The sequence below is a fragment of the Arvicanthis niloticus genome, chromosome 2, assembly GCF_011762505.2.
Source record: "Arvicanthis niloticus isolate mArvNil1 chromosome 2, mArvNil1.pat.X, whole genome shotgun sequence".
Lineage (NCBI taxonomy): Eukaryota > Metazoa > Chordata > Mammalia > Rodentia > Muridae > Arvicanthis > Arvicanthis niloticus.
The window spans coordinates 9,768,245-9,786,217 of record NC_047659.1 but is presented as its reverse complement, the minus strand read 5'-3'; the positions used below and the strand labels follow the sequence as shown (position 1 = coordinate 9,786,217).

The following is a 17,973-nucleotide window of genomic DNA, read 5'->3' as shown; positions in this document are numbered from 1 at the left end:
TAATGGGATCTGATGCCCTCTTCTGGTGTGTCTGAAGAGAGCAATGGTGTACTCATATATATTAAATAAATAAATAAATAAATCTTAAAAAAATATAGAACACTAAGCTGGGGCTTAAGTGTGTTTATTTCTGTATAAATCATTACAAAACCAGATCTGGGGCTGTCACTGCCCCCCCATTACCTCGGTGTGCAAGGGCTCACTGCTGGCCAGTCTCCCCAACCCCCAGTCCACAGCCTCTTTCTGGAAGCCCTTCCCTTGCAGGCTGTGGAAGAATGGAGGTTACTCACACCCCACCCAGTCCCGCCCTTAATAAAGTGCTTAAGCAAGGGACAGAACCCAGGCCCCATCACCAAACTTGGGGGAAGATACTTCTCCCCAAAGCCCCCAGCATCTCCAGACAAAGACTTCATGAAGTCCTGGTGTGGCTGGGATAGCCCTTCCTCAGCCCCAGAGGCTCCTGTGGGCAGCAGGAAACGCTCTTCTGCTGGAGGGTAGGAAGAGATGCCTGGCCTTTCTGGAGCCAGGGTAATGGCAGCTGGACTGGGGGCTAGGAAAACAGCTTCATGTTTTCTCCATTTCTGTCAGAGCGCCCCAACCGTGGGGGAACTTGCACAGAAATACCCTAAAGTGTCTAGAAGGAGGCAGGGTAGGCCACCCCAGACTCCCCATCCCCAGGGAGCTGAGTCCCCCATGAGGAATGGTAGCTGAGGAATTTACACTTAAGTATAACAGAGAGTGAGGGTCTCTGTCTGCACACGGAGCTATGATGTCATCACAGCACACCACACAGACAAGAAGGCCTGCCCAAGGTCACTCAGGAAGAAACCAGGAACTGGACACCACCTCCTACCTCCTTCCTAAGCCTCCTTACCATTCTGAGAACTCCACAAATTCTCCGGCCTGGCCTCCTGGCAGCTCCTCCCCCATACTGTATCTCTGATTGTGGCAACTGTGGGGTAACGCGAAGTCCCCAGATCCTTAGGTCAGGACCTCATTGTCCCAGTTAAGGAGGGAGTGATTTGGGGGCCCATTCCTGAGGCTCTGAAGCAAAGCCTTATGGGAAAAGACATGTTCTAAGCTTCAGACTGACTCAGAAAGACCCCTATACCCTGATAGACTATGCTCAGACCCTGACTAGACAAGAAAGACCCCCTGACACCCGATTAAACCATACAGAATACCAAATCCCTGATTGGCCAAGAGATAACCCCAGCCCCGATGGGCTGGAGGAAAAACCCTCATCAAGGCCCTGATTTGATTGGCTGGGAAATACTCCAGCCAGCCTGAACTGGCTGGAAGATGGCCACGGTCAAATGGCTGGGCCCAGAGCCACTATGCTTGTTATCTGTCCAAGGTCCGTGGACAGGATGGCTAGGTCCAGGAGGGGTGGGAGAAGGTGATACCGTAGAGCTGGGCCCAGGATGAGAAGACCCTCTTCTCAGTGATGAAGCGGTGGTGATTGCCCTTTCTGCTGTGCTCATTCTGGATGTAGGTGACACACTCGTCGGGCCCCTTGGGTTCATAGTAGTGGTATGGCATACGCTGCAGGCGGGGCCGCTGGCTGGGCATAGCAAACGGGGAGTCAGGGGCAGAAGCGTAAGTGGACCCCTCACCTGCTCCAAGAGCCTTAGTAGAGTTGATCTCTGCCCCTCCCTGAGCCTCAGTTTCCCCATCTATAAATATATAGGTATATTTTGTGTGTGTGTGTAGATTAGGTTTGTGGAATCATCCAGCTTCTTTCAAACAAAATGTAGCCTTTTTCTTTTCCTTACAAAATAGTGGGGGCTGGGGGTGAGGCAGTGGTTAAGAGTTGTGGGCTGGGAAGCCTGACAGTTTCTGAGACCTTAGGGTCCCTCATTAAATACCCTTCTCAATTTGTTTGCACTCAGGAAATAGGGAGCATGGTACTCCAGCACTGTGTGAAGACTAATGAGGCAGGAGATGATGCTGGGTACATGGTCGGTACTCAGCAGAACATGGCTAGCACTCCATGGTTTTCCATTGAGTCATTACCAACAAACTCAAGACTCGGCTTGGAGTGGAAGGCCCTGGAGCAGCTCCAAGAAGCCCACCTCTGCAGATCAGCAAGAATACCATACCACAGAGGTCCTCGGAGGTATCTTAGCAGTGTCTCCAAACCTCCCAGCTCCACCCTGTTGTCAGGAACTAGACACAGTCCCCAGGGGGCACTGACTAGGAGAGCTCACCTGCAGTAGTCGGGAGGGACCATGCCATACACGTGCACATGGTCACACAGCTCCACCGCAATCACCATGGTAAACCAGCCGGTGCTCAACCAGGAATGGGACTTTTCCCTGGAGGCAGAGAGGAGTCACAATGAAGGGGCGTGCACGCAGGATGGGGAACGGGCAACCCCACAGAGGCTCCCAGCTCTAACCACTGTCTGTCCAGGACCTGCCTCTATATCAGACACCTGTGTACCACCCACTGTGGGGGTACTCGTGCCAACAAAGGGGAGGGGCACAATGGAAACAGGGCATGAACTCAAGAGGCTAATTAACCAGGGAGGCCGGGAGTAACCATGACCATAGAGCATGTTAGCAGCAGCTGCTCCTCTCCTGGGACCAAACTCTTTTGTGAATACTAGTCAGAGAAGATGATTTGCAGGTGAACACAGAGCAAGGCATGAAGACCAGCCAAGACCCCGGGACTACAGCAGACACCAGATATGGTGGCTTAGGACGTACTTGATACGTGTCTGAGTGGTGGTACTATGTCAGGTACGCACTGAAGTCCTCGGGTAGCGTGAAAAGCAGAATGTTTCAGTTTTGCTGTTTTAATATTGATTACATCCTTCTAAAAAAATATATGTATGTATATATGTATGTACATCTGTGTGTGTATAAACATATATTTGTTGTTTTATTTTATATTTTACTCATTTGTTTTGAGACAGGGTCTCTCTCTGTAGCCCTGGCTGTCCTCTAAATTTTATACATATACATACACATTCCTGCCTTGTGTATGTCTGTGTGCACACACCATGCAGTGCTCACAGAGGCCAGCAGATGGCATCAGATCACCTGGAACTGGAGTTATAGGTGGTTGTGAGCAGTCTGTCCTGATGTGGGGGCTGAGAACCAAACTCAGGTCCCCTGGAAGAGTGCAGGTGCCCCTAACCACTGAACCACCTCTCCACCCCTTACACCTTGAATTGAAAATGGTTTGCATGTATTTGAAGGAAAGTGGCTCTTTGAAACATTTACAAGGAAATGACACTTCTGACAAGTCTGTCAAAGAAAACAAGGATGATAAGAGTCACCAAAGACAAGAATAAAAAAAATGACTGCATTCCCTTATGAATGCCGAAGGAGGCTCCACAGACAACTACACACATCAATCTGACATTCTACATGAAATGGACTGACTCCTTCAAACCTGTGAACCCAAGACGAACAAGATTGCCTGCATATTCTACAACTAGAACATTAAAGATGCTGAACCTGGAGCCTGGGGATGCAGCTCTAATGGTAGAATGTGTGCTTAGAATTCTTTGGGCCCTGACTCCTACCCCTAGAACTAAAAACTAAAACAACTAAACATCTTCTAAAAAGGAACACTTCAGGGCCAGACAGTTTCACCAGCAGACTCTACCCAAGACTTAAAGTGAAATGAGTTCTGCACAATCTCACCCACAAAACAGAAGCAGGGTGCTTTTCAATGTGTGACCCCGATATCCAAACCTAGAAAGAACAACGACAGCAAAACCAGCCAGGGGTGAAAACCCTTGCCGGTTCAATGGGCAGGAGAAAGGAAGAGGCAGAGATTGGGAGGAAAGACAGGAAACTGTATCTGCATGTGTGGAAAACATTACAAAGAATCTACAAAAATCTAGAACCAGAGAGTTTAACAGTCAACAAACAAAAACTAGTCTTTTTTTTTTTTTTTTTTTTTCAAAATACACACTAGCAATAGACTGGGGAGGGGCTCAGTGGGTGACACACTTACTGTGCAAACACCAGGTCATCAGACTCCTAGTACCTGCCTAACTACCAGGTAGGCACGGTGCCCATCTGTAACTCAAGTGCCCAGTGTGGGGACACAGGGAATACCTGAAGAGAACTGGTTTGCTAGCCTAGCCAGATTACAGAGCTCTGGGTTCAAGGGAGAGCATCTACCCCAGATAATAAAACAGAGAGCAATCCAGGAAAACATCTGACCTCAATCTGGGGACTCCACACACATGTGTGCACATCTGCATGCATGCACACTGGGGCACCCCCATCAATACACAGGAACACACAGGAAAAATAAACTAACAATGAATAACTGAGAGCTAAAAATAAAAATTAAAAAGTATCACTTGTAATAGCTACAAATCTTTAAAAATAATTAGGTATAAAGGGATCTGGAAAGATGGTTCTGTGGTTAAGAGCACTTACTGCTCTTCCAGAAAACCTGGGATCACTTCCCAGCACCTATATGGCTCACAGCTTCCTGGAGCTCCGGTTCCAGGAGGGAGAACACCTTTTCTGAGCTCCTCAGGCACTGGGTATGCATGTGCAGAGATACATGCAGGCAAAAGGCTCATACACATTATTATTATTATTATTATTATTATTATTATTATTATTATTATTATTAAAGGTATAAAACTACCACCATGTGTATAGAAGCTGTATGTTGAACATATTTTAAAATAACATTAAGGTTAAATGTACCCACTATTATTATTTTTATCTGCTTTTGACATAGCTACCATAAAACTGTGAATTACATGTGGCCCACATTGTATTTATATAGAGGGACGACTAGGCTTCCAGAATTGAGTCAGAGAACATCGTGTTAGGGAAGTTGTTTCCTTAGAACAGAGCATGCTGGAAGCACCTGTGTGCTTAAAGCAAGGCATGCTGGGAATAGTCTAGAGTCTAGACTCAAAAAAAAAAAAAAAAAGTGCCGCATTATGGGAAGTGCCAGGGGCCATGGCTTCTTTGGGGTCAAATGACCTCACAGGGGTCACAGATGGGATATCTTGCATATCAGACGTTTCCATTACGATTCATGACAGTAGGAAAGTTACAGTTATGAAGTAGCAACAAAAATAATCTTATGGCTGTGGGGGTCACCACAACACAAGGAACTTTATGTATGAAAGGGCTGCAGCAATAGGAAGGCTGAGAACCACAGACTTAGAAAAATGCTAGGAACGGATTTAACACAGAGCATTCTGGGAGCCCCTGTTCCCTGGGAGTGGAGCATGCTGGGAAAAAGCCTGGGTGGGGAGGGTGCTGAGGCCATGGCCAACACCCTGAAAATGACCCACGTTAAGAGCTGAAGAGAGCTGGGGAACCTGACCAGAGGGTGGCAAGAGGTGACTACAGCCTCAACAGTGCATGCTGGGAGCGTCAGGCCAGGGATGACCGCAGTGGGCAGGCTGGCGGCTGGTACCTGTCCTTGCCCGTCTCACCCCGGAAGAGGTCGTCAAACTGCTGCATGCGGGCGGGAGAGACGGCGTAGGCCTCCATGTTAGGGAACGCGAGGCCCGCCCGCTGGATGACGCGCAGGAGGCTGCCCTGGGGCTTCTGCATCTTGTTTGGGGGCCCCCAGAAGATGAACACAGTTTCAGGAGTCCGGTTGACAAACTCCTGGGGCTTCCGCAGCACACGGAACACACTGGAATGGGCCACTACACGGAAGGTGGTTTTGTTGCCGACGTCGGCTGAGTAGCCAGTGGTGGGAGCATCGTTCATGCGGATGGTGCACTCGGCCCGCTCAATCTCAGGGCCCAGTTTGGTACCCAGCAGGTGGCTGGAGCTGGTGATGATCACACATTGGTTGCACCGGGACGGCAGCGTCTGTGGGGCAAGGAGGGACAACATCAGGGACAGGGACGCTCTATGCAGGGTCCTGTGCACAACACAGCGAGGCTGGGAACCATTGCAATCTTTCAAAACACATTCATTTAGGTTCTGCAGATATTCCTAACTAGCTAGGGACAGAGCTAGGGACACACATATATATGTGCCATCCAGGCAGCAGCAGAGGCCTAGGGGTCCCACCCCTCCTTGAGGCAGTTTATGGATGCTGGGGGAGTGGCTGATGGAGGGAGCGATTGAAGAAGAAAAGGGAAGGGAAGATCATGGAACTACATTAGGATGGGGGAGGGGAGGGACTGGGAGAGAGGAAGCAGGAGAAGCTGAGATCAAAGTATAAATAAATAACTTTAAAAAATAAAACCCATTATATAATTAATATATGCTAATAAAACTAAAAAAACAAAACAAGAAAGGAGTTAAAGTTGGGGAAACAGCCTAATGCACACTAGGAAAAAAACACGGGGTGAGAGAGACAATCAGATAGGAAGACCTGGGACTTCTTTAGAACAGTCCTTAGAGGCACATCTGAAGAACAAACTACCACTTAGGGAACACTGTTCCAGGCCAGAGGACCAGCAAGCACAAAGGTACAGGTAGTGCACGGAGAAACAGAAGACAGACTGGCTGGAGCCCAGCTGCGTGCAGAGAACAGAAATGCACTGGGCCATTCTCCATCACCCCCAACAAGCTCCAACACCTGGAGACACAGCTCCCCTAACTAGTCTTCTAGTCATCAGGCTGAGAGAAGTGACAAGCCAGACTCAAAGTTCACTACCTTCAAACCACCCACACGCAGCTGCTCAACTTTCTCCTCTTCTTCCCCACGCCTATCATGAGTTCTTTCCAAGGGAGGGTGTGCTCAGAGCCAACGGCCCTCCATTGGACACACAAAGCCTGCAAATATGAATCTCATAGATACGCTAAGGCAAAGAGAGGTCCCCACGGATGACATGGTCGGGTAACAAACCATGTCCGTAAAGGAAAGTGTGCTGAATCCTAACCATTAGATTCCAGTCACCACCTTTCTGAGCAGCTGCACTTGAGCATGGGCTGGGGAAGCCTTGGACCCTCCCATGCCTGTGGTTTTAGCCTTGATCACATCTCTTCTAAGGAGAAAACAGAACCGGCCAGCTGTCACTCAACACAAGGCGACCGGTATTGTTCCTGATTTTGTGTTCTCCAGAACCTCAGCTCTCTCCTCCCAGGCTTATGGGGGTGTCTCCAGAGAACCACAAAAACCAGAAGTGTAACTCAGAAGATGAATTTTGTTTTGATTTTTGTTTTGAGACAGGGAATCCGTGTAACCCTGGCTATCTGGAACTTACTCGTAGGCCAGGCTGGCCTCAAACTCACAAAGATCCGCCTGCCTCTGCCTCCCGAGGGCTGGGATTAAAGGCGTGCGCCACAATGCCCAGCCAGAAGATATTTTTTAAATTTCAAAATGACATTTGTGCGTGTGCATGTGTGTTTGGGTGAGTGGCATGCCACAACACGCGCATGCAGAGGTCAGAGGGAGAGCTTGCTGGAGTCAGTCTTTTCCTTCCACTAGGTAGGTTCCAGAGAGTGATCTAACTTAGGTCATTAGACTTGGCAACAAGCACCTTTACCTACCAAGTTATCTCACTGGACCAAGATATTAAACATTCTAACACTAAGGTTAGGACCCTAGGGAGAACTACTACAGAACACTCGTCCAAGATCCCGCCCTGAGCAAAGGGCCATGATCTTAACTCATGGGCCTCATCCATTCTCTCCTCTAGGAGGCACAGGGGTATTGGAAAGAAGGGTTGGGAGGTGGGGCCTCTCAGCGGCCAGGGAACAACCCCCAGGAGTTGCTCTACCTTGTTGCCAAGGATAGGGAAGTAGGCGTTGGAGAAACTCCACTTCCTGAGGTTGACTGGCCGGCGCGTGCGGCCCCGCAGGGAGCCGTAGTGGAAGACCTCATTGGCACTGTTGGAGCTGTAGAGGATGAGGATGGTGATGAGGGCAAAGAGGATCACAAACACTGCTGACCGCTGCTCCTGGGAAGGGAAGAGGCCATTGAGGGTCCAGGTTCACACACAACAGGCTCAGTGCCCCACCGGCTCACAGCCCACCATGCCCCAAGACCAACTGAATTCAGGTGCTACATCCACACCTGGCAGTCACCCTTACCATGTTCCTTTTTATTCGAAGTCCAAAGGAGTGAGCCTAGGGCCTCAAGTATACGAGACAATTAACCTCTGAACTATCTTCCCAGTCCAGTCATGATGCTTGCAAACTGCTGCCCCTTCTGGTTAGACCTGTAGCTGAGTACTGGGCCTGGTTTGGCCTCGATCCCAAACCCCTGGCCCCTGGCTGAGGCCCGCAGAAAGTTCTCAAAAGGAGAGCCCGACAAGGTGTTGCACACTTACCACCCCCCAGGGCTCTGGAGGCTGAGGCCTGAGGATTGCTGCAAGTTTAATGGTAGTCTGGGCTACAGGGTGCAGTAAATGAGTGTTTTGAGAAGGCTTTGCTGACTGAATTGGGAGACAAGGCTCCCTAGGGGATGCCTAGACACAGGTGGGAGAGGAACACCCACATGCAAGCACATGTCTAATAGTGACAGCGGGCTCCACACACCTTCAGGCTCAGTAGGCTCAACAAAGAACCATCAACAGTGTGGTCAGGCCTCTAATGGTTGAACAGTACTGAACATCTATAGGATTCCTATATTTTTATTAATTCCTAATTTTGTGACCTATTTTTTTGTTTTGAGAAAGTGTCTCACACAGCCCAGGCAACCTCCAACTCACTGTGTAATGGAAGCTGGCTCTGATCTACTGATCCTCTGGCCCCACCTCCTAAGTGCTGGATGACAAGCATGTGCCCCTGCATCAGCAGTTTCTGCTGCACACACTGGGTTAGGCACTATAGGTTATCCAGAGGTGGTTAAGCTACAGAGAGAATGTGGAGAAATGATTAAGGCAGCCTATGAGAAGAACTTGAGATTAAATCCTTGGATTTCTGTTTCCTCGGAGATCCTGAAAGCAACCTCTTATAAATATGAAGGAAATTTGTCACTTCTCACTCCACCACGCTCATGTGTTTTGCCTGCTTGGTGAAAATGGATCTGGGCTCTTTTAAGTATTTTGCCTCGCCAAAGCATTTTACGACTTTTCGGTAGAGGGCGCTGGAGAGACACTGAAGGAATAAATACCAACAATCTGGGTAGGACCCCTAAGTCCCTTTAGGGGCCTGAGACCACCAGGTTATGGGGTCCACAGTTTTCTAGGGCATTCAACTACAGCTAGCATCTAGAAGCTCTAAGTTCTCCCTTGAAAAGCATGTAGTAGAAGGTGAGTGGGCTACAGCTGTGCGGTCTCCCTCTGGGCTTGTGGCTCCGCCCATGGGGCGGGGCCTACACTTGATCCTTGACTTAACAGTTGCATTCTGATCAACCCACTCACTGCAAATAGAAACACTGAAAGGGAGAAAGGGCATCCTTTCACATGCAGCCTGCTCAGCGACATCCCAGCTGAGCAACAACTGCACGACAGAGTGTGTCAATTGTCTCCTCTCAGCCGGAGCAGCTCACTGGAAGCTGCCGGCCTTGGTCTCATCCAGTATCACTAGAATATCATAATCAAAACCTCAAATTTCAACGTACAGGTCCCACTAAATGCTTTTAGCATTTCTGCATCACCAAAATTCTGAAAGTCCGAGTCTAGGAGCTGGGGGTATGGACAGTTTGTTAAGAGCACTGAGCTAGCAAGCCGGAAGCCCTGGTTTTGATTCCCAGCATTACATAAACCAGGCGCAGGAGAAGAGGCCTCAAGTCCCAGCGCTCAGAAGGCGGAGGCAGGAGGATCAGGAGGGGTTCTAGGTGAGCCTAGGTTACAGTGAGGCCAGCCTGGAATCACATACATTACTTTTTCTGAGTCTAACATTGACAAATTAGGAGAGCGCCCCATCTCCCTCTGCTTGTTTTTTGAGGTAAGTCTCTCTACTTAGCCCTGGCTGTCCTGAAATTCATTATGTAGACCAGGCTGGCCTGGAACTCCCAGAGATCCACTCATCTCAGCCTCCCGAGTGCTGGGATTAAAGGTTTGCATCACCGTGCCCAGCTGGCTCACCACCATTTCTTAAGCGGTCCAGTCCCTATTGCTCCATGCCCCTCTGCCATTGATAATTCTGTACTGATCTATCCCTGTCAAAGGACTGTGCTGTCCCTTCTAGACTCAGGCTAACACAAGCACCTCACACTCTGCATGAAGCCTGAGGAAAGGTGTTTGGGAGTCAAACACACAGTAGGTGCTCAGAAAACAGGAATAGATACATAATGGGGATTCAGGTACTCTGACTTTGAACATGACCATTCCCCCAAGGCTCATCTCCCACCCCGATCCCTGCACAGCGCTCCAGAGACCCGTTCACAGCAGTGCTTTCCCACTGATACGGAAGTCCAGCTTTAGGACACCAGAGGGGACCCTGGGCCCAGAGAGAGGCGAGAGAGCAACTACTCAGTGACTGAAGCAGAGTTTGAACCCAGACCTCCTGGGTACTGACTCTCCTGTGTGGGCTGGAGTGAAGACTCCATAACCAGGTCAGGTTAAAAGGAGTCCATTTCACAGACCGTTGCGCAAGTAGCCCAAACTGGGGTGAGAAACGAAGGGACTTACTTTGTTGCTACTCATTTCTCTCCGGCGTCTGCTGAAGGGTAGAGGCCAGCGTCCTGCAGGTGGCCCGGGGGGCAAGGTTGTGGGGTCACACCTGCAAGCCACCAGAAAGGGTTATGGCCGGAGGCCCTCCCCTGGACGCGGCTGGATCTCAGGTCGTGCCTCTACCCAACAGCTCTCCCAAAGTTTAAGGCTCGGGCAGGGCTGCTTCCGTTTTGTCCTGGTTCCCACTCACACTTCAAGCAGGGATAGTCCAGAAGTTTCCTAGGTCCGGACTCCGTCCTCAGACCTCTGAATCCTATAGCTAAGTGAATTCGGTCATTGGCCAACGTGATCTTGGGGTCAAGGGCACAGCCATGATTCTCGGATGTGGACAAGCCTTCCTGCCCCTGGCCAGCTGTGTGCCTCACCGATGACCCTCCCTCTCCTCCCGCCACTGGGCTTAGCCCGTTCTACACTTCAGGCCCCGACCTGTAAGCGGGCCATAAGTGGGCATCCAGCCCACCTCCTCTGGCAGCTACAGTCCAAAACGCAAAAAAAAAAAAAAAAAAAAGGATGGCGTAGAGAGGAAGAAAACTGGGCCTGGATCCTCGGAGGGGATCCCCAGATCAGAGCGCTCCCCGGGGAGCCTCTCGACTCCTGTCACTGTCTCCGCCCCCTGACCTAGCTGCTGTTTACTCCAGGAATAGCTAGAAACCTCCAGGCCTGAGTGACACACACTCACCGCTCCTGATTGGCCAGGCCTGGCCTCTCCCATCGCCAAGCACGACCCCGCCCCGTGGCAGCTCCCACTTCCATCCCCAGGCGTCAAGGCTCTCCTGGGCCATCCCAGTATCTCCAGTAACAGAGACCCCAGACTTCTGCCTGTCCCCCACCGGGAAGTTCAGGAAACAGGCTTTTTGGAAGGGAGGCGTGGCTTGTCCTTGGATTCAAAACGTTAGGGCCCAAGACAGGAGGCCAGATCCCGAATCCTAGAGTCGCCCCCATTAACCCTGCCACCTCCAGCATTCAAAGCGCCCCTGGGTCTGGCCACAGCTCCCAGACACAGCTCGGTCTTACTACCCTGTCTTGCGCATGCCCCGAGCTCCAGACACTTGGAGCACTCCAGGTCCCAGGTCCACGCCCCACTTTCCCACCTTTGCCTGAGCAGTGCCCTCAGCCAGGACTACGGTCCCCCTGGTCAGCCCCGTCACGGTCCTGCTCTGAGAACGCCATGGTCAGAACAGCATATCAGGTGCCAGTGCGAATGTCGGATCCACACTTACTGGCTGGGGGGCCTCGAGCAAGCCATGTGACCTCTCTGAGCCTCAGTTTCCTCATCTGTGAAACGGGAATAAGAACGGGTAACTCCTGGGATGACTGGGAAGATGCATGCAGTTGTGACAAGGGGCGCCGAGGGTTTGAAAGTACTATATCAGAAATCCTAAGCCTTAGGGGTTACTCCATTCAATGCCCGCCCCCGCACAAGTCTGTCCCAGAAACAATCCTCCTCCCCTTGACCCCGAGCTAGGGACTTCCCTCATATTACGAAACATGCTCCGGAGCTACGAAAAGCATCGCAGGCCTACACACTCCTCAAGTCAACGCCTGGTAGGTGCTCTTGCTCCCCATTTCACAGATGAGGAGACTGAGGGATCAGAGAGGCAACCCGCCTCTCAGGGCGCAGGAGCGAGTGGGGGGGAGGGGGACCTTGTAGCGTTTGTTTACAGGGCGGAGCCTGCAGGGTCTCCCGGGAGGGTCCCCCTCTAGCCTGTGCGTGCGCCAGACATCTAGTTCGGCACGGAGTGGACAGGCCTGGTGGGTAGCTGCTGACTCCGCTGGGGAGGTGGCAGCCTTGGAGCCTAGACTCAGCCCCGAGGCTGGACCTGCGGAGCCTGAGCTCTGGGCTGAGGGTGAGGGCCGCACCCTGAGCTCGCTCTGGGGCTTTTCCAGGTGCCGGGAGCAGGGTGCCCCCAAGTGCCTCGTGGGAGGCACAGCCCCGCGCCCCATCTTCGGATGCTGCACCCTGGGGTCGAACATCCTGACCCCGGCTCTGCAGGGAAGGGGTGAGGGGCCGCGTCAGGGTCCCCCCATCTCCAACACGAGAGGCCCAAAGAACCCCTCAAGCTTCTAGATCCCGGGGTACAGTTAGCTAGGAGAGTGGGTCTCGGGGAGCCCTGGGACTCCCCCCGTTCCAGCGGCTCCTCAGTCCCGAGGCGCAAGCATAAGCCCCCTCCCGATGTGCTGCCCGCCCCCGTGCAGCACCCGCTCACCTCCGCCGGGGAGCGCCCGGCCCCCCGCGGCCCCCGCACCCCGTCACATGGCGCCGGGAGCCCAGAACCGGGGTCCGCGCTGCTCTGGCCGCCCAGGCCCCGCTGCAGCTCCGGCCCGCCGGGTCCTAGCGCCGATGCTCGCAGACCCGTTAGAGCCCGACGAGAGGGCGGAGCCTCCGGCTGCGGATGGCACCGCCCCAGGGAGGTGCCAGAAAAGAAAGATGCTCTCAACAGCCCCACCCCACCCCACCCCACCCCGACAAATCCCGAGTCTGGTTCATTTCTCTCTCCAAATGGACACCAGGACCTCGAATGGGGAATCCGAGACGCGGGATCACTGGGCTCGAACTCTGGTCATTAATTCCCTGGACTCCCCCTCGTTGAGACCCAGTAATTACCCCCTGGGTAGCCTGGTACTTTACTTCAGTTCCTTACCTCCAAAAAATGGAGAGCCAAGGTTTCAAAACGTAGCTTTTGGTGGGCCTGGTGGTGCCTCTAAGCCTTCACCCTACTTAGGAGGTAGAGGCCAGAAGAGTGTTGCATGTTCGAGGCCAGTCTGATAGACTTAGTGAGTTTTAGGCTGGTCAGGGCTATACAGAAAGATCTTAGCTCAACTCTCTTCATTCTACCCCCAAGTATTCATTGTATTATTTTATGTAACTAAAAGGAAGCAACCTGGACCCCTCCAACCAGATAGCTCAGCAGTTTCAAACACTGGCAACTCTTCTGGAGAACGCGGGGTCCATTGCCAGCACAGTCCTAGGGGGATCTGTTGCCCTCTTCTGGCCTCCATGAGTACTGCACATATATGTGGTACACAGACATACCAGCAAGCAAAACATCCATCCGCATAAAATAAAATGTAAAATTAAAGGAAAAAGCAACTTAAGAGCTGGGGTGACAGTCAAGTATGTCAGACATGGGCTGTGTGTTTTGCTTGTTTCTCAGTGTAGCCCTTGCTTTGTAGACCAGGCTGGCTTTGAACTCACAGAGATCCGTCTGTTTTCCTAAATGCCGGGATTAAAGGCATATGCTACTACCGACCATCTATGTCATGTGTTTGTCATCCCAATTCTAGGGGGTGTGAAGAAAAGGAGACACCTCCAACTAGCTTATCCTATCTGGGACTTCCATGTCAAGGAGAGAACAACATTTGGAGGTTGACCTTTGGCCTCCAAACATACATGAACATTCATGTATGGACACACGCATGTGCAGCAGCTACCTATGTAGCCTGTTAGAAGGCTGGGTAAATAACCAAATATTGCCTATCCATAGTGCTCTAAGAGGCTGGTCAAACGCGGGTCCACGTGCACGCCCGAGAGGGTGGCTGGGACATTTATAGGACATTTACGAACAGAAATAAAGTTTAAAGAACTCCGTTGTTGTGTAATTACTTAGGAAAACACCGTAGTAAAACTTTCCATTCCACACCCTAGCTACCTATTAGGTCTTGCAGATGTTCACAGTGACGTCCACAGCTGGACAGTTTGAAATTCAAACGTGGAAATAGTCCAGATATCTGTCTACTAACAGGAAAATGGAAAGTTTGGGTTGATTTGGATTGGTTTTCAAGACAGGGTTTTTCTGGTTAGCCTTAGCTGTCCTGGAACTCGATTTGTAGACCAGGCTGGCCTTAAACTCAGATCCACCTCATCCTCCCCTTGCTGGGACTAAAGCCATTTGTCACCACCGCCTGGCAAAGTTTTTGGTTTTGTTTTTAATACTATGGAATATTCACACTGTGGAACATCACACAGCAGGGGAGTGATAAGCTGTCGGTATGCTGGTGAATCTTGGAGACCTAAAGAGTAAAAAGAACAAATGTGATCCCAGCCCACGGCCAGGGGAGCGGATAGAGTAGAATTAAGGCTGTCTTCCTGTAAATACCATGTTCGAAGGCAGCCTGGGCAACTGAGACTCTGTATTAAAAAAACAAAACCAAATGAAACCAAACACCGATTTTCTTCCGCTCCTTTCCCGAGGCTCCGCCTCCCGCCCCACCCCCACCCCCACCCCGCCTCCCACCCCATCCCCTGCCTGTAGGCTAGGATGTAGCTCTCAGATACTGCTCCAACCCCATGCCGGCCGCCCGCCACGCTTCCCACCACGATGGTAATGGACTAAGCGTCTCTAACTATAAGCAAACTCTAACCACAATTCAATGCCTTCTTTTCTAAGAATTGCGTTGGTTGTGGTGTCCCTTCACAGAAATAGAACACTAACTAGGACACAAACAAACAAAAAAGAAACCTACTTGGCATTGTCAAAGGCAGGAGATACCTATGCCCGTATCACTGATTAAAGTTTTAAAAGTACTAGGGAGACCGCACATTACAGTTGAGTTCCAGAGACTTATAGCGCTCATATGTATTATAATTTACTAATATAACATAGACACATCAGCCTACCACAAAATCAGAACATCACAATTTAAAAAGAAAAGTTCAGGGCCGGGGACATGGCTTATCAGGTAAAAGTGTTTGCCACCAAGCCTGACAACCTGAGTTTGATTCCTGGGACCCACGTGGAGGAAGGAGAAAATTCACTCTTGGAAGTTGTCCTCTGACCTTAATATGTGCACAGTGGCATTGTCACCACCTCCTACTTAACAAATGAACAAACAAATACAATGTAACAAAAAGAAAGATACAAAAGAAGAAAGGTTAAAAATGCCTTTAATTCCAGCACTTGGGAGGCAGAGGCAGGAGGATTTCTGAGTTCGAGGCCAGCCTGGTCTACAGAGTGAGTTCCAGGACAGCCAGGGCTACACAGAGAAACCCTGTCTCAAAAAACCAGAGAGAGAGAGAGAAAGAGAGAGAGAGAGAGAGAGAGAGAGAGAGAGAGAGAGAGAGAGAGAGAGAGAGAGAGATTTTTTTGTTCATTATGATAACATGTCTGTGAATGCCTGGTCTCTGAGACCACCACTGCCCTGGAAGAACAATGTGGCAGGCAAGAAGGCTCACTGTGACTCAGGAACTGGTGTTGGTTCAAACTTCGGGAGTCTGAACTCAAGGAGTTTATTTTAGGATAAGTGTGGAGGCCCAGGCTTGCCATTGCAGCTGCTGGGGAAGCTAAGGCCTGAACTCTGAAGTCTCAAGTTCTGGACTTATACAGTCCCCAGTGTAAAAGCAAAATATGAGGCACCATGGTCCATGGATATAATTCCAGCATTCAGGAAGGGCAAGACAGGGGGAACAGGAATTCAGAGCCAGCTTGGGCTACACAGAGTTGGAGCTCAGGCTGGGATATATGAGACTCAGAACAAGGTGGTTATTTCTGGAATGTTAGGACCCAGGCTGCTAATTTTGTTTGTTTGTTGTTTTGTTTTGTTTTTTCACTTTGGGTTTTCTATTTTCCAAGAGTTTTAACATAATAATTATATAATCATTTTGTTTGTTTGTTTGTTTGGTTGGTTGGTTGGTTTAGTTTGGTTTTTTGGAACAGAGTTTCCTCATTTAGCCCCGGCTGTCCTTGAACTCGCTCTGTAAGCCAGGCTAGCCTCAAACATACAGAGCTCCACCTGCCTCTGCCTCCTTCTCCCGAGTCGAGTCCTGGGATCAAAAGCATGCACTACCACTGCCTGGCTTGGTTTTGGTTTTGAGACAGAGCCTTACTATTTGCCTCTGGCTGTCCTGGAACGTACTATGTAGATGACCAGGCCTGCCTCTCCCTCCTGAGAGCTAGGATTAAAGGCACACACCATGCCCAGCCACAATCCTTTATATCTTAAAATGTATGTTTTTCTGGATACAGTGGATCAAAGCTGTAATCCCAGCAAACAGGAGACTCACTGAATTTGAGGCCATCTTGGGAGAGAGAGTAAGGCCATTTTTAAAAAGGAGTGGGGACTGGAGAGATGGTTCAGTAGTTAAGAGTACTGCTTTTCTTGCAAAGAACCCAGGGTCGCTCACCACCACTCATAACTTCAGCTCTAAGGGTTTTCTGATGCTCTCTTCTGCCTATGAGGGCACCAACACACACCTGATTTACACACAGACAAGCAAGCACACGCACATAAAATAAAATTTATAATTAAATTTTTTTTTTGGTTTTAGTTTAATATATGTGGGTGTTTTGCCTGCACGTCTGTCAGTGCACCACTTGTGAGCCTGGTGCCCTCGGAGAGTAGTTACAGACAGTTGTGAGCCACCATATAGGAATTGAACAAAGTTCCTCTGAAAACGCAGCCAGTGGCCTTATAATTACTAAGCCATACTCCTGTTTTTTTTTTTAATTTAAAAATACGTTTAGATTTTAAAGATTGTGTTTACTGTTTTGTGTGTGTATGAGTAATTTACCTGCTCGTATAGTTGTGCATTATGCGCATGCAGTACCCTCAGCAGCCGGAAGAGGGCGCCGGATCCCCTGGCCCTAGAGTTCCAGATGGCTGTGAGCCGTTCTCTGCAGGAGCAGCCCGTGTTCCTAACTGAAAAATAAGCACGCACACTCTCTCTCGCCCCCGGAATCTACATTTTTAAAAACTAAATTGCACATGCAGCTTTTGTGTTTGCCTGTGCTCGTGAGTGAACGCGTGTTGATGTAGAGCCAGGGGTTAGCCTCTGCAGCTCTGCACCAAGCCTTCCTGTTAAATGGGTAGTAGGAAAGACACAGAAAGAAAAGCCACCCAGTGCTGTTTGCTGGAGGCAGGGTTTCTTGCTAGGACCTGGGGCTTGCTGGTTACTCCAGGCTGGCCAGAGAGGCTCAGAGACCAGCTGTCTCTGCCCCCTTCCTCTATGGAAACAAAGACCAAGGTCCAGAACACCTAGGATTTTTGACGGGGTTGTAAGGACTAAATTCATGTCCTCCTCTGGCTTGCCCAACACAGTACTTTATCAAGTGAACTATTTCCCCAACTTCCAGACACCCTTTTTCCCCCTCCTACTTATTTGTTGCCCACCCCCTTTCACTACAATTACCATGTCTGTAAATGCACAAGGAACTGAGCCGGCAGCTCCCTAGAGCTTGGTAGGAGGGGATTGCTGTCATTACTTTTAACTTTATGAACTTCTAAGTGATATGCATTGCATTAATTTATAAATTTATGATTGCTTGCTTGGTTTGAGACAGTCTTACTATTGCCGGGGTAGCTGAAGATTCACTGCTTGGCCAAGGATGACCTTGGACTTCGGATCTTTCTGCCTCCTTCCAAAGTGTACTTTGCAAGCAATGTGCTGCCGTGCCAAATCTACTTTGGAAAGTTAAAAACACTTTCTCTCTTTGTTTGGCTTGGTTTGGTTTGAG

The 17,973-nt window shown here is 50.1% G+C and overlaps 1 protein-coding gene across 2 annotated transcripts; it reads right to left on the bottom strand.

Annotated features, from left to right (window-relative positions):
• Positions 1-108: 108 nt before the first annotated feature.
• St6galnac6 (ST6 N-acetylgalactosaminide alpha-2,6-sialyltransferase 6) lies at positions 109-12,883 on the bottom strand. 2 transcript variants are annotated; one of them, XM_034494015.2, is made up of 7 exons: positions 12,730-12,883; positions 11,743-11,797; positions 10,481-10,571; positions 7,682-7,861; positions 5,413-5,819; positions 2,211-2,318; positions 109-1,564 (listed from the first exon to the last, which is right to left on the bottom strand). In XM_034494015.2, exons 2-7 carry the CDS (start codon positions 11,766-11,768, stop codon positions 1,375-1,377), a joined length of 1,002 nt encoding a protein of 333 aa, XP_034349906.1. In that variant the 5' UTR covers positions 11,769-11,797; positions 12,730-12,883; the 3' UTR covers positions 109-1,374. The 2 variants fall into 2 exon arrangements, with proteins under 2 accessions (XP_034349906.1, XP_034349907.1); XM_034494016.2 differs by having other exon boundaries at positions 11,614-11,797; positions 12,730-12,850.
• Positions 12,884-17,973: the final 5,090 nt, after the last annotated feature.

Excerpts from the sequence above, each read along its gene's own strand:
- St6galnac6 (XM_034494015.2), bottom strand. The coding sequence starts at position 11,768 with ATGGCTTGCTCGAGGCCCCCCAGCCA. Across the intron at positions 10,572-11,742 it reads TGCTCGAGGCCCCCCAGCCA|GTGTGACCCCACAACCTTGC; the intron begins GTAAGTGTGGAT and ends GGTGGCTTGCAG. Across the intron at positions 5,820-7,681 it reads TCCCTATCCTTGGCAACAAG|ACGCTGCCGTCCCGGTGCAA; the intron begins GTAGAGCAACTC and ends CTTGCCCCACAG.